Source organism: Carettochelys insculpta, chromosome 6, assembly GCF_033958435.1.
Source record: "Carettochelys insculpta isolate YL-2023 chromosome 6, ASM3395843v1, whole genome shotgun sequence".
Lineage (NCBI taxonomy): Eukaryota > Metazoa > Chordata > Testudines > Carettochelyidae > Carettochelys > Carettochelys insculpta.
The window spans coordinates 46,022,545-46,038,616 of record NC_134142.1 but is presented as its reverse complement, the minus strand read 5'-3'; the positions used below and the strand labels follow the sequence as shown (position 1 = coordinate 46,038,616).

General features: G+C 45.8%; 1 protein-coding gene across 1 annotated transcript in view; it reads right to left on the bottom strand.

The window, feature by feature from the left end:
• SLC25A21 (solute carrier family 25 member 21) overlaps positions 1–16,072 on the bottom strand; it is a 344,043-nt gene that overhangs the window by 20,227 nt on the left and 307,744 nt on the right. Inside the window, exons 5-6 of the mRNA XM_074996831.1 lie at positions 14,083–14,142; positions 11,037–11,144 (exon numbers count right to left, since the gene is read on the bottom strand). Coding sequence (XP_074852932.1) covers positions 11,037–11,144; positions 14,083–14,142 — 168 coding nt within the window. The remainder of the gene's footprint in view (positions 1–11,036; positions 11,145–14,082; positions 14,143–16,072) is intronic.

The following is a 16,072-nucleotide window of genomic DNA, read 5'->3' as shown; positions in this document are numbered from 1 at the left end:
AGCATCTTATATAGAGTACAGCAGGTCTCAGACTTTAACCATCTGAAAACCCCTGTTTTGATTTAAAGTTTTTCATAGACCCCCAAATGCTCCCCTTATTCTCAGGGCCCATTCCCACTCCATCCCTTCCCCCAAAACCCCACCTCTGCCCCACCTATTCCCACCCTCGTCCCCCAAGCATGTCCTGTGCCTACTTCCCCGCCTTCCTCCCAGTGTCTCCTGCATGCTCCTGAAGAGCTGCGCTCCTAGGGTTGCCAACTTTCTTATTGCACAAAACCAAACAACCCCCCCACCCCTTCTCCAAGGACCTGCCCCCCCTTGCTCCATGTCCCTGTTTCTGTCACTCACTCTCCCCTACCCTCACTCCCTTTTGCCAGGCTGGGGCAGAGGGTTGCAGTGTAGGGGGTCAAGGGCACCCTCTGCAGGTGTGGGTTTGGGGAGTGTGATGGGGTTCAGGGGTCCCCAAGCACTGCACCCTGTCTGCAGGCAGGAGTGACTCTCACTCAGCAGGTACAACAGGAAGTTTATTAGTCAACAGAGGCACAGCTCAGCACAGAGGCATCAGTACAGCAGGCAGAGACAGTCATTCCAACCCATCCTGGGGAGAGGAGCCCAAGGGGTGCCCCTCTGGAGTGTGGCTTCCCCCCTTGCCAGGCTGGCTGCTTTCCAACTCTGTCTCCTCCTAGCTTCTAACTGCCACCCCCACCCCCTTCCCTCCATTCAAACCCAGCTCAGCTCCTCCCTGCTCTTTGTTCACGTCAGAGGTGTTACCTACCAGCTCAGGTTACAGCCCCAGGGGGTCATCCTTTGCCCTGGGAGCTGCTCTGCCTGTCACACATAGATCCAGCCTGAGTCCCACATGCACTGCCCCCGCTCCATCACCTCTCTCCCCCCTTCCAGACCAAACTGAGTGACCTGAGAAGTTTGTGGCCCTCCCTGCGTGACAGGGCATTGGCTGTGGTATTGTTGGTCCCCTTGACATGGGCCACCTCCATGTCGTAGTCCTGCAGGAGCAGACTCCACCACAGGAGCTTGGCACTGGCCCCTTTCATGTGATGCAGCCAGGTCAGGAGTAAGTGATCGGTGTGCACGGTGACATGCCAACCAAACAGGTATGGCTGCAGCTTCCCCAGAGCCCACACCATGACCAGACATTCCTTCTCTATGACTGCGTCATTCTGCTCCCGGGGTAACAGCTTCTTGCTCAGCTACACCACGGGGTGTCTCTCCCCCTTGTCGTTCACCTGCATTAGCACAGCGCGCAACCCCACGTCTGAGGCATCGGCGAACACCATGAAAGGCCTGTCAGCTTTGATAGAGCCCAGCAGTGTCAGCTTTAATAGAGATCAGGGCCACTGCTTTTAGGTATCATGTGGCAAAATCTACCACCACCAAAATATATTTTCCAGAACGCGTTGCCTTACTGAAGGGTCCCACTATGTCCGTAGTCACTTTCTGGAAAGGCTCCTTAATGATGGGCAGTGGCCTGAGGACGGCTTTCCCCTTGTCCTGAGTCTTCCCCACCCTCTGGCAGGACCAGCAATATTGACGGACAGCTGCAAAGACCCCCGGCCACAAAAAGTTCTGTAGCAACCTTCTCCTGGTGCAGTGGATCCCCTGGTGTCCTGTGAGTGGGACATCATGGGCTAGGTACAGCAGCCTGCGCCAGTACTTTTGGGGAACCACCAGTTGCCTCTGGACCTCCCATGGGTCCATTTTGCATCTGGGAACCCATTCCCAGTACAGAAATCCCTTCTCCCACAGGAATCTCTCCCTGCAGCCCTCCCCCAGTGGTGGAGCTGGGCTGAGACTGGCCAGTTCCCTCATCTTCTGCAAAGAGGGGTCTCTCTGCAGCTCTGCCTGGAATTCTTCAGCCAGGGCAGGGGTGGAGGCCACTTCCCCTTCCCTGCCTGGCTCCAGGACTACCGGCCTGCGAGACCTGGTTTTTGGAAGCCCCCCTTCTCCCAAGGTCGGCCCCTGTGGCTTCTGTGGCTTTGGCTGGCTATCTACCCCCGAACCTGGGGAGAGCACCCCCCACCTTCTTTGGCTGTGGGTCAAGAGCAGGGCATGAGGGTGTTCACCTGGCCAGTGCTCCAGATCACCCACCATTAGTACATCAGCAGGCAAATGGCTGTGCACACCCACTTCCTTGGGGCCTTCCTTATCCCTCAATTTCAGGTGCACCCTCACCATGGGCACCTTGAAAGGGGTCCCGTTGATTCCTGTTACAGTCAGGTGGGAACTGGGCATCATCCAGCCCGGTGCCACCACCCTGGGCTGGGCCAGCGTCACATCCACGCCTGTGTCCCAGAACCCCATGGCCTTTCTCCCATCCACTTCGAGGGGTATGAGACATTTGCTCCGAGGAGGCAGTCCCGCCCCCACTCTGTGAACTGATCCCTTTGCATTTAGGCCACCGAGGAGCTGGTCTGTGGGGCCAGCTCAGACCAAGCTGAGGACACTATCAGCACCACCTGCCTTGGCCGCCAGCCCCTCTGGCTCCTGGGACTCCACTCAGTTGACTACATGAGCCCCCAGCCTGCTCAACCTGTCTGGGAACTTGGGGCACTGGGCTGATCTATGCCCCTTTCGCCCACAGCGATAACAGCCCGGGTCTTGCTGTGTCCCTTAGGCTGGCTGCTCTGTCCAGGCCCTGGCTGGCCCTCTGGGGGGTCGGCAGCTGGCCCCTCTTTCCTGGGCTTGCCCAATAGGTGATCTTCTCTGTCATATAGCCAGGAACCGGTCTCTCTGGGACTCCCTGTCTCTCCGGGACTCACTTTCAAATGTGCCTCGGCTGTTTGGTGAAGTCATCTGCCAGCTTCCCTGCGCTGTGTGGATTCCCTGGCTTCCTGTCCTTGAGCCACACCCTCAGGTCAGGTGGGCACATCTTATAGACTTGTTCCAGAACCATCAGCTTGACCAGGTCCTTTATGAACTGGGCTCCCATCCTGAACACCCACTTTTGGTAGTATTACATCAGTTGGGAGACCGCGTCTACATAGGTTTCTTCTGGGCTCTTCTGAGCTTCCTGGAACTTCTTCCTGTATATCTCAGGGGTCAGCCTGAACATATGCAGCAGGGCCTGTCTGACTTGCTCATAGTCCCCAGGCTGCAGCCCCTCCAGCTGGCTGACCACTGCTATGGCCTTCTGACCCAGCAAGGGGGTGAGCTGTCGGACTGATTTGGCTGGGGGAGCCTCGAGCAACTTGCAGGCTTGCTCAAAGGAAGTAAGGAACCCATCCATGTCCCCTGGGTCCTGACACTGGGCCATCACGGGCATCTCCAAGTGACTGGCCACCCTGAGCCTCCTGGTCCTCTCCTCACTCACCGCAGCTGGGGCCTCTTCGCATCTCGTCTCCGCCATGGTCCGCTCATGCTCCTGCTCTCACTCTCTCTCCTCCCGCTCTCGCTCTCTCTCCTCCTGCTGTCTCTCTTGTTGCTGGTGCTCATGCTCAAGCTCTCTCTCCTGTTCCTGGCACTCGTGCTCACGCTGTCTCCCCCATTCCTGGCTCCCACGCTCTCTTTCCTATTCCTGGGCTTCCAGTTCCTTTAATCGCACCTTGAGCTTCAGCCATTGCAGCTCTGCCGTGGGGAACTCTGCCCATGATGGACTACCGCTAGCTGAGCGCAACCTGGTGAGCACCGTGTGTGTCTGATAGCATCAAGCCCCGGCTCCTGTCAAAGAATCCGAAATGCTCCTAGGGGGTGACCAGCCACTTCATGCTGGGACAGGATCTGGCCCTCTGGATCGGTCATTCTCTTCCACCTGGGCAATCAGCTGGGCCTTGGTCACCTTCCCCACGGTCAGGCCTCTCTCTCTGCACAGCCCCGCAAGGTCTGCCTTCAGGAGTCGGGTATAAGCCATCTCCCCACCATCTCCTAGGGTATCAACCCATCGGCAGAAGCTGCAGCACCGCAAGGCTCCCAAAAATTGCTCCGTTCCACCTCCGGCACCTCTGGCTCTTGTGAAGGTCCTTCCTTCTACTGTGCTCTGTCAGACACTGCTGGGAGCTCATCCGCAGGTGCAGTGTATCTCACTGCTGACACCAGTGTGATGGGGTTCAGGGGTCCCCAAGCACTGCCCCCTATCCACAGACAGGAGTGACTCTCAGCAGGTACAACAGGAAGTTTATTAGTCGACAGAGGCGCAGCTCAGCACAGAGGTGTCAGTACAGCAGGCAGAGACAGTCCTTCCAACCCATCCTAGGGAGAGGAGCCCAAGGGGTGCCCCTCTGGGGTGTAGCTTCCCCCCTCGTCAGGCTGGCTGCCTTCTAAGTCTCTCCCCCTAGCTTCTAACTGCCACCCCCTCCCCCCATTCAAACCCAGCTCAGCTCCTCCCTGCTCTTTGTTCAGGTCAGAGGTGTTACCTTCCAGCTTAGGTTACAGCCCCAGGGGGTCATCCTTAGCCCTGGGAGCTGCTCTGCCTGTCACACATACACATACACATGGGGTAGGGGGAGCCTATACAGGAATGATGGGCTCCACCTAAATCAAGGTGGATCCAGACTGCTGGCATTAAACATTAAAAAGGTCGTAGAGCAGTTTTTAAACTAAGAGGTGGGGGAAAGCCGATTGGTGCGGGGGAGCACCTGGATCGGACGGAGACTTCTCTTACACGAGGCTCCATAGACAGGGATTCCCTAGAAGTTAGTCAGATAGGGAACGTGGGAAATAATATATGGGCAAGATCAGATGTGAAACAATCGCATATAAAAAAATCCAACGCGCCTGTGAAAGGCGGACATATAAATAGTGGTAGTTTTTTAACGTGCTTTTACACTAATGCTAGGAGTCTGTCTAATAAGATGGGTGAACTGGAGTACCTCATATCAAAGGAGGAAGTTGACATAATAGGCATCTCAGAAACATGGTGGAATGAGGACAATCAGTGGGACACTATCATACCGGGATATAAATTATATCGGAAAGACAGAACAGGTCGTGCGGGTGGCGGAGTGGTACTATATGTGAAGGATAATATAGAATCAAATGAAGTAAAAATCCTAAAGGAATCAAAATGTTCCATAGAATCATTATGGATAACAATTCATTCCTCTAATATGAATATGGCATTAGGAATATATTACCGACCACCTAACCAGGACAGTGATAGTGATGCTGAAATGTTAAGGGAGATTAGAGAGGCTATCAAAATAAAAAGCACAGTAATAATAGGAGATTTCAATTATCCCCATATTGATTGGGTGCATGTCACCTCAGGACGGGATTCAGAGATTAAATTTCTTGATGCCTTAAACGACTGCTTCTTGGAGCAGCTAGTACAGGAACCCACAAGGGGAGAGTCAATTCTCGATCTAGTCTTGACTGGAACGCAGGATCTGGTCCAAGAGGTAACTGTTACTGGACCGCTTGGAAATAGTGACCACAATATAATAACTTTTAATATTCCTGTGTTGGGAAGAACACCGCAGCGGTCAAACACTCTGGCATTTAATTTCAAAAAGGGGAATTACACTAAAATGACGAAGCTAGTTAAACAGAAACTAAAAGGTAGAGTAATTAAACTAAAATCCCTGGAAGCTGCATGGAAACTGTTTAAAGACACCATACTAGAGGCCCAACTTAAATGTATACCCCAAATAAAAAAACACAGTAAGAGACCTAACAAAGAACCACCATGGCTAAACAGCCATGTTAAAAAGGCAGAGAGAGAGAAAAGGGCAGCTTTTAAAAAGTGGAAGTCAAATCCTAGTGAGGAAAATAGAAAGGAACATAAACACTCCCAAATTAAGTGTCATAATGTAGTAAGAAAAGCCAAAAAAGATTTTGAGGAACAGCTAGCCAAAAATTCAAAAAATGATAGTAAAATGTTTTTTAAATACATTAGAAGCAGGAAGCCCGCTAAAAAAGCAGTGGGGCCCTTGGACGATAAAGATATAAAAGGAGCGATCAAGGAAGACAGTGCCATTGCGGAGCGATTAAATGATTTCTTTGCTTCAGTCTTCAGGGCTGAAGATGTTACAGAGGTTCCTAAATCTGAGCCAGCCTTTTTAGGTGACAAATCTGAGGAACTCACTCAGATTGAAGTGACATTAGAGGAGGTTTTGGAGTTAATTGATAAGCTGAATAGTAACAAGTCTCCAGGACCAGACGGCATTCACCCAAGGGTTCTGAAAGAACTCAAATGTGAAATTGCGGAGTTATTAACAGTGGTTTGTAACCTATCCTTTAAATCCACTTTGGTACCAAATGACTGGAAGACGGCCAATATAACGTCAATATTTAAAAAAGGCTCTAGAGGAGACCCTGGCAATTATAGACCGATAAGTTTAACATCAGTACCAGGCAAATTAGTAGAAACACTAGTAAAGAATAAAATTGCAAGGCACGTAGAAGAGCACGAATTGTTGGGCAAAAGTCAGCATGGTTTCTGCAGAGGGAAGTCGTGTCTAACTAATCTATTAGAATTCTTTGAAGGGGTTAATAAACATGCGGACAAGGGGCACCCAGTGGACATAATATACCTAGATTTCCAGAAAGCCTTTGACACGGTCCCACACCAAAGGCTTTTATGTAAATTAGGTGGTCATGGGATAGGAGGAAAGATCCTTTCATGGATCGGGAATTGGTTAAAAGACAGAAAACAAAGGGTGGGAATAAATGGTAAATTTTCACAATGGAGGAGGGTAACTAGTGGTGTTCCCCAGGGGTCAGTCCTGGGACCGATCCTGTTCAACTTGTTCATCAATGATCTAGAAAATGAGGTAAGCAGTGAGGTGGCAAAGTTTGCAGATGACACCAAGTTGTTCAGGACAGTCAAAACCAAAAGGGATTGTGAAGAAGTACAAAAAGATCTCAGCAAACTGAGTGACTGGGCAGCAAAATGGCAAATGAAATTTAATGTGGGTAAGTGTAAGGTAATGCATGTTGGAAAAAATAACCCAAATTACACGTACTACGTGATGGGGTCAAATTTAGCTACGACAGATCAGGAAAGGGATCTTGGAGTTATAGTGGATAGTTCTCTGAAGACATCCACGCAGTGTGCAGCGGCAGTTAGTAAGGCAAACAGGATGTTAGGAATTATTAAAAAAGGGATCGATAATAAGACAAAAGATATCATACTTCCCTTATATAAAACTATGGTACGCCCACATCTTGAGTACTGTGTGCAGATGTGGTCTCCTCACCTCAAAAAAGATATATTGGCATTAGAAAAGGTTCAGAAAAGGGCGACTAAGATGATTAGGGGCTTGGAACGGGTCCCATATGGGGAGAGGCTAGAGAGACTGGGACTCTTCAGTTTGGAAAAGAGGCGATTGAGGGGCGATATGATAGAGGTATATAAAATCATGAATGGTGTGGAGAAAGTGAATATAGAAAAATTATTTACCTTTTCCCATAATACAAGAACTAGGGGACACCAAATGAAATTGATGGGTAGTAGGTTCAAAACTAATAAAAGGAAATTTTTCTTCACACAGCGCACAGTCAACCTGTGGAACTCCTTGCCCGAGGAGGCTGTGAAGGCCAGGACTCTATTAGGGTTTAAAAAAGAGCTTGATAAATTTTTGCAGGTTAGGTCCATAAATGGCTATTAGCCAGGGATAAAGTATGGTGCCCTAGCCTTCAGAACAAGGGCAGGAGATGGATGGCAGGAGATAAATCACTTGATCATTGTCTTCTGTTCTCCTTCTCTGGGGCACCTGGCATTGGCCACCGTCGGCAGATGGGATGCTGGGCTGGATAGACCTTTGGTCTGACCCAGTATGGCCATTCTTATGTTCTTATGTTCTTATACATCCAGCCTGAGTCTCACATGCACTCCCCCTACTCCATCACAGGGAAGCAGGTTGCCAACTGCTGAAAATGATTTTTAAGAACTGTATAGAAAAAAATGACAGACAGCCACATGTTTTTATGGTCACATTCTTATGTAATAAAAAGATGTCTCAAAAAGACAAAAGAGAACAACCACCACTCTGTGCCTTTATTCATACATCACAAAAGCAACGTTATTATGCCCGTTTAATCTTACATGGTAGCCACATCAGCAGACACATACACCCTTTCATGTGCTGGCATCTCCTCCTGCTCCTTTTCAAAAACACCTGAGCCCATGAAGCAGGCATCAGACAGATGGCTGGAGGAAGGGGAGAGCCCACAATGCAGTTAGCTGGACTCCCAGCACGTTGACCAGGCAGGAGGACACAATCCTATTCCTATTACTGACTCCCTTGGCCCAAACCACCACTCCCAGTCCAGGCTGTCCTCCTGTGCTTGGGGGATGCCCAAGAGCTGCTTGCCCATCGGGGACGAGAGGCCGCCACCAGTGACAACCCTGCTGTGACTTACAGGTGGGGAGCCTGTGAGCGGCTGTAGCCCATCCCCTGTCCACCCCCAGCTGCAAGGAGCCCAGCAGGGGTGTGTGTTGTATACATGCTGACCAAAATTTGCTGCTGTGCTGACACTAGTGATGCCAAAGAAGAGTTCAAAGCTGGAGGTGGAGAAGAACCGCTGTCCTCCACCAACCAGATGCAGGTCAAAGGGAGCCCCTGCCTGAAGACCTGTAGACTCCCTGGAGCTACCCTGCAACATGCAGCTCACCTCAGAGCCAAGGGAGAGGGACTTTTCAGCTGCACCGCAAAGCTCAGTGATTTCATGGAGGTTTGATTTTAGCTCTATTTTACAGACTATCCATGAATTTACTGAATGGTTAGCAACCCTGCTGGGATAGGGCTGAGGGACCAGGAGGATGCTCTGGCCTAGGTCAGTGGGGGGGCTTTGGCTGGGGCCAGAAATGAGGGTTCAGCGTGTGGGAGAGGGCTCTGGACTAGGGGTTGGGACCGAGGGATTCAGTGTGTGGGAGAGGCTCTGGATTGACGCAGGGAGTTGGGAACCAGGAGGGGGTGCAGGCTCTGGACTGGGGTTGTGTAGCTGGAGGTGAGAGGATTGGAGTGCAGGAGGGGGCTCAGGTCTGAGGCAGAGGGTTGGGGTGTGGGCTGAGGTGAGTGGTGTGTGATGCCAGCAGTACTTCCGGGGGCTCCCAGGAACAGCCACCAGGTCACTGGGGCAGAAGGAGGTGCCATACACTGCCCTCACATCCACATGTGCTACCCCCACGGCTCCCATTGGTTGAAGATCCTGACCAATGTGAGCTGTGCGCCTGGGACTTGCAGTGGGTCAATGCACAGAGCCTCCCTGTGTTATGCATTATAAGCTTCTGGCAGAAGTTTCCAGGAGCTGCGAGAAGCCAGAGAAGGTGGCAAGCCCACCTTAGCCCTGTGCCCCATGTTGAGCAGAGTTTCAGTGGCCTGGTCAGAGCTGACAGGGTCCCCTTTGGTTGCTGTTCCCCAGCATGCAGGATGTATCAGAAGGGAAGATGTGCAGTGAAAGTCTCATTTAGGAGCCTCTGAAAATTTTAGATGAATGACTATGCTATAACCACAGGACAAAAATTAGGGTCGGGTTAGCATTCTCATTAAGCATAAGTGTATTTATATTCCTTTTTTAAATTCACAGAGCTTTGATTTCAAAAATAGACACTGATTTCCTGGAGGAATTGCAAGATGAGATATCCCTGGGTTTTTATGTTTTTTTTTTTTTTTTAATTCTTTTTCTGGGGTGCTGAGAAGAAGGGTGTATGGGTTTCATTTGTGGGGAGACGATTAATTATAACTCAATACAAAGAAGAGCAGTAAGGTGGATTAAAAACCTTGTGAGGGAGGATAAAGTCTCTGGAATTTATGTGTGGATAGGAAGTTGTGTTTCCATTTAGTGCTGCTGGAACTAGTTTGCTCACAATATGGTATTAATACATTTATACTCAAAAGGAGAAGTTTGTATTGAATAGGCAGGCCAATTGTGTCTGCAGAGGTATAAAGAAGGCCTGATTATCTGTTCATGGAACTGGTAGACTGGAATACTGGTTCACAATTTCTCATTCTCTTTGTAAAAGAATAAATGGACATAAATCAGACATCAGGAATGGTAACATACAAAAACCTGTAAGAGAATACTTCAATCTCCCTGGACACTCAGTAACAGATTTAAAAGTAGCAGTCCTATAACAAAAAAATTTCAAAAATCAAATGGAGAGAGAAAGCTCTGAGCTGCAATTTATTTGCAAATTTGACTCCATCAACCAAGGATTAAACACAGACTGGGAGCAGTTGGCCCATTACAAAAGCAGTTTCTCTGCTGTTGATGTTCACACACCCCACATTAGAATCTGACACTGGGTCACATCCCCCCCCGACTGACCTGACTTGTTTTCTGCTCTCTTGATGTATACTACCAATAACGGGCCATTTCCACCCTGACTGATTAGATCTTGTGAGCTCTGGCCCTTCCCTTAACTGAGAACCCCGTCTTTGAGTCCTCCTCTGAACCCCCCTACCCCACTCATGCATCTGATGAAGCGGGGTCTTTGCCCATGAAAGCTTATGCTCCAAAATATCTCTTGGTCTATAAGGTGCAACAGGACTTCTTGTTATCGACTTTCTCACATTATAGACCATCCCAGGCAAGAAAGAGACAGTGAAAAATCTTCTCAGGGATCACCTTTCCAGCTTCCCAATTGCTTTTTCTTCCCTACAGTATTCTCTGAAGCCCTACCGATGATGGAGGAAGGAGAATCTAGTGGTTATGGTATTAATCTAAGAGACAAGAGGCATCTTCAAGCCCCCAGTCTGTCACACTTTCTGTGTGACCTTAGGCAAGTCGCTTAACCTTTTTCTATGCCCCAGTTCCCCATTTAAAAAATGGGAACAACAATATTTCACATCACACATGAGTGTTGTAAGAGTACCATAAAAAGAAGTAAAGCATCTAGCTCCTAATATGCAGCTATGTACTTCCTTATTTATTTATTTATTAGCAAAGTTTTTTATTCCACCATTAACCCTCCAGTGTTAAAACAGCACTGCTTCGGGGGAATTCTATTGTTTCACCCAAACAATCCCAGAAAGTTTTCTCCAATGAGCCCAGAGATTCTGATTGGATATTAACATTAACTGTAAAGTATTTCTTATACTTAACAAAGTATTGAAAAATGAATGGAAGAGTTACCATACCTTGGTGAAAGCATTCCGATTTGCCTGTAAGTTAACCTTTACTACTTCAAAAGGGTTAACCACAACCGCTTCTGTTAATCCAGATCCCAAGCCAGCAATGGCAAACGTCTAGGGAAATTAAATCAGTCAATACTTAAAAATCAAGTTTTCATGTGCACCGCGGTAAAAAGTGCCATACATCACATGATGAAGCTGAGTATGATGAAAATAGAGAGACCTACACTAAAGCAGCAGTATACCATTACTAAACAGCTTTAGCCCTTGATTAGATGTTGACAGTTCATGAAGAAGAAATTCCAAAAACCAAAACCACATTCCAAAAATTCAAAATAAAATGTCAAAGTCCTATCAACAATGAATTCTCTCTAGCTGGAAGGAAAGCTGTGTTACTGATTTAAGACGAATGCATGGGAAAATTATTTTCCCATGTTATATTTGGGTGGAGTTTGACTGCAATGAATAATAATTTTGGGTTTTTAAAATATAGCTTTAGCTATGCAATGCTTTATAAAGTCTGTGTATCCAGCATTAAATCAAATGCACTTAAAATATAGCAAAAGTAATGAATATTCTGGGCTAAATTGTGAAGCATTTACATAAGCAAAATGCTCACTTAGGAAGAAAATTCTCTATGGGCAAATTTCAATCCTGAGGAGGCTTAAGTGGGACTTAAATGGTGCAGAAGGCTGGTGCTGGCCCCCTTCACAGGGGTGAATCCACCCTACCTGCTCAAAAACTGATGTCATAGTATGATCCTAAGTAAGGCCTGTGCTTTGCACCCAGATAAAATAGGCCATATTTAGAAAGATAAAAGATGGTTTACTTTGATCCTCCTAGAAAATCAACAGCAAAATATTCAGAGCAGTTAAAATTCAAAATAGTTAATCTTGGGTTGTTTATTTCTTTTTTTTTTCCCCCAATCTTTCATTAAATCTCCACCGCCAGCCATTTATAAGGCCCCTCCTGTATTCTACCTCTCTGAGGGGTGAGATAGCTCAGTGGTTTGAGCACTGAACTGCTGAGCCCAGGATTGTAAACTCAGTCCTTGAGGGGGCCATTTAAGGATCCAGGACAAATAGATTTAACCAAAAAAAACAAAAAAGAAAAAACAAAACCTAACTGTCAGGGATGGTGACAAGTCCTGCTGTGAGGGCAGGAGACTGGACTTGAGGACCCTTACAGCTCTATGAGATAGGTGTATCTCCATATTTATATATACACACAGCATCATATATAGAGTGTACTAGCTACAACAGGAAAATAATTGTGGTGGGAAGAAAGCAATAGTCAGGAGAACATTCAGCTCTCACGGGGACAGATGAGGGCTAATGCTGAATGAATGTTCAAGGAAGGAGAGGACGGCAAGAGCCTTTAGTCCTTTTTTCACTTATACAGGGGCAATCTGAGTCCCAGCCATCGCACACCCATAACACTGCCACCACGGCCAGTGAAACTATATTCCCCACATGGGATGGTAACATGGCCCTAACCCTTCAGTCTGAAGCCAAGAGGAAGGAGGGTGGAAACACTTGTTTCTCCCTTTCAAAGGCACATGGAGGTATTCCACTAACTTCAGCCGGAGGTACATAAAATCCTCTAGGATCCTTGTCCCTCACCCCCTCCACCACGTCTATGGCATTTAAGCCATAAGAGAGCCCCAACTGCAACAGAAAACAATAGCAATGTAATGAAAATGTAATTATTCATTACAAAAATATTGGGATGTTTGCTGCCTAGTCGAGTTGCTATACACGTATGCTGAATGTTTACTAGTTTTCAGTACGCTGGTCTTGGAAAAGGCTGGCAATACATAATAAACTGGAAGCTTGCTCTTTCGTCTTTGCAGGAATGCAAATGAGAGCTTCTCCATTGTACATCAAGGAAGAAGGTGTCTGCTGACAACATGAGAAGACTGCAAAGGACCATAGCACTAGTGAAGTATTTCAGAGAAGGAAGTGCCAAGTGAAGGGTTCCTGCAGGAGAAGGGCAATGTCATGTTATGTCAGAGGGAGAGTACCTGGGGGTAATGATAAACTAAAGGTTTCCTCTCTTTTTTTGCACCATTTAGCTGGAATAATACAGTCATAAACAGGGCACCACTTCTTACAAGACAAGTGACCATATAATTTCTTTGTCTCAAACTTCCATCCCAGGAATCAAAAGTGTAAAAAAGAATTCTCATCCCAAACTCACCTGCCTACAAAATCTATGCTCCAGATGTTCAGGGTTTTATTATTTATTACATACCTTTTGCCAAATAATTCACATTTTTAGCCTGGCTTCAAGTTCAGATACAGGGATTATTATAAACAGAACACAGGTGTCTCTGCAAAGTGTGAGGTGTTTTATGCATGCCAAGTTTTAAATAGACAGGAGTCAAGAGATTAAAAGTAGAAATACCGAAAGGAGATCTGGCTGAAAAATTTCAGACAAAACCTTTTCTATTAAAATAGTCTTTTGTAAAAAGCCATGAAAATAGTTGACATTCTTCATTTTCTCCTGAAAATAACATTGCGCCCTTTTAAAAATTTCTATTGCAAATATTACAGAAAAATTATAGAAAATGGTTATTGACATTTTTTTATTGAAAAAGTTCCTGAAAAGGTTTGTAAGAGTTTCCTTTAATGAAAAGCTGGGTTTTGGTAAATAAAAATGTAATACTCATTTCTATAACATTTTCATTAGCATCTTTGATAAATATAATTCTGAAAATATCTAAAAATAATGGCTTGACCACTTCAAAATGAAAAGAACGTTGAAATTTTGATTTTTTCACAAATCTAGATTTTCCACATTTTAACATGCTGCACCTGAAATACATTTACTATAATAATTTATTGATGTTTCCAGGACACCACACATTATACATTAGCTTTTGGACTCTTTTCCCGTATTCTATGCCACACCTTCACTTTTGCTATCTGCAACTCAGATAGCGGGCATGGGTTTTCTGTTGTATTTCACTCTGGCATCACTTTAAACATCTTGGCCCACCCAACATATCCTTTAATGAATGAAAGCTCAAATTTTAGGTATTTGCACTTACCAATCCTGGTGACAGTGAAGCATGTCCTAGTAACTTCTTGTATTGTTCAAAGGTGAAAAACTATAACATAAACACAATTGCTTTTAAAACACAGAAATGTTTAGAATATTTTATTACAAGTTATCTGATTTAGTAAAAAGAGTCAATGAAGGACTACTTTGCCATTGTCCTGCATCCTCTGTAATCACATGGAAAGGAAGTACAAAATACTATCATTGCATACACTTTGCACAAGTATAAATGACTACATAAACTACAAGTCAGTGGAGAACTGGACCCTTCAAATGATGTCATCAGTAAATAGTGCACAATCTTTACACAAACAGAATTAAAGGCAATAAGCTATCGTATATAACGAAAGATTTGAAATACATACTTCTTGTTTTCAATTTACTAACCTTTCCTTAATCTAACAGCTAATTTTCAAATGTTTTTATGCATGTCACAGACAAGGTAATCTTTTCTATAATAAATTAACAACACTTTTTCCATTTTTGTCTGATATTACTTCTCATCTGAGAGATGCGAACTGGTAGAATTTGAAGAATGGAAGTTTGTGTGTCTTTTTGCAGCCTTCTACCATGAACTGATATTTTTCTTCCAATTTTTATCCTCATTTATAAACAAGCCTTGCACAGAATTGTCTACTGCTGCTTGAGCATCTGGTCAGAAGTATTGAGCATCTACACTGCTCTGAGGGTCAGTTTCACAGTCAGTGCCCTTTTACATTGTAACTTGAGGGGAAAGATGGGAATTTTAGTTTTTTCCTGCACCTCATGTAATGAGCCACCAAAGAATGAGTGATAAGCATTGCCACCTAAAAATTCCCTTGGATTTTTCAGCACATTAGTTGTCCTGTGTTTAGATTCAACAGCAGAACAATGGGAGGGCCTTGTTATAAGAAGAAAACACAGGCCAAACCCATGACTCCACTGAAGTCAATGGCAAAGCTCCTAGTGACTCTAATGGAGACAGGATTCCAGACACAGTTCCCAACTTGGGTGTAAATTCAGAAAGTTCCAAGTCATCTACATTTTTCCCTTAGTATTAGACTTGCAAATGTACTGCTGAAATTAATGAACTAATGTTTCTGGCTGATGAAATCCAAAGTAACTACTTGAAGAAGTGTAAACTCCTGCTAGGATGATGAGCTAGGACAGGGAAATTTTCAATAGAAATTTACAGTATAGAAAGGGCAAGAGAAAGACCAAGTTTCAGGAACCTAGAAATATGACAAATAATATTCCATATAGGTTTCATGCATTTACATTTTTGAGAAGGAAGGTAATATGCAAGGTCTAGAAGTTATATAAAGTTCACTAGACTTGAGTTTCCCATAATTATTAGAAAAGTGTCCATTAGTGTTCCTTCCAAATTTTTTCATCCTGGGTCTTCATGAACATTTATCAGAAAGACAAGGCAAAAGCTACCAATTACCCACCTTCCAACTATGAGTAACCAACAACCTGTTACTTCCTGACTGATGGCCACTCTTCCTGTGATAGTGCTGAACGTACCCTAGCAAGCCATTATTTTCATGAATATGGCTCAAGCCCACGTGGCACCTCTGGGACAGCTATTCAGCTGAACTCCAGCTATAAGGCCAAGATTCTGTGTAGGATTTTTGTTCCTCCCCTCACTTGCAACCAAGCTGTTCTGCCATGTCAAGGGAAGCAATGGGAAATGTGTCCAGAACTGATGTATGTTTCTTGAGAGACACGGGGTCTGGTGTTTTCCTGTTAAACACAAGGAGGTGGTTGACCTGTAACGTGCAACAGCCAAGGGAGACAGCCTGGTTCCCTGGGGGCTTAATTTACCACTTTCACAGAATTCTGCATAAAAACAGATCTTACTCTACAATACATGTCACTAGAGCATGGGCAGTAAATACTACACTGGCATTTCAACTTGTTCCTGGTGAGGTGGGACTTCCATGACTCAAGGCCTTGTGCAGCAGCAAGTTCAGTAGCATTTATGAACCAGATCTGTT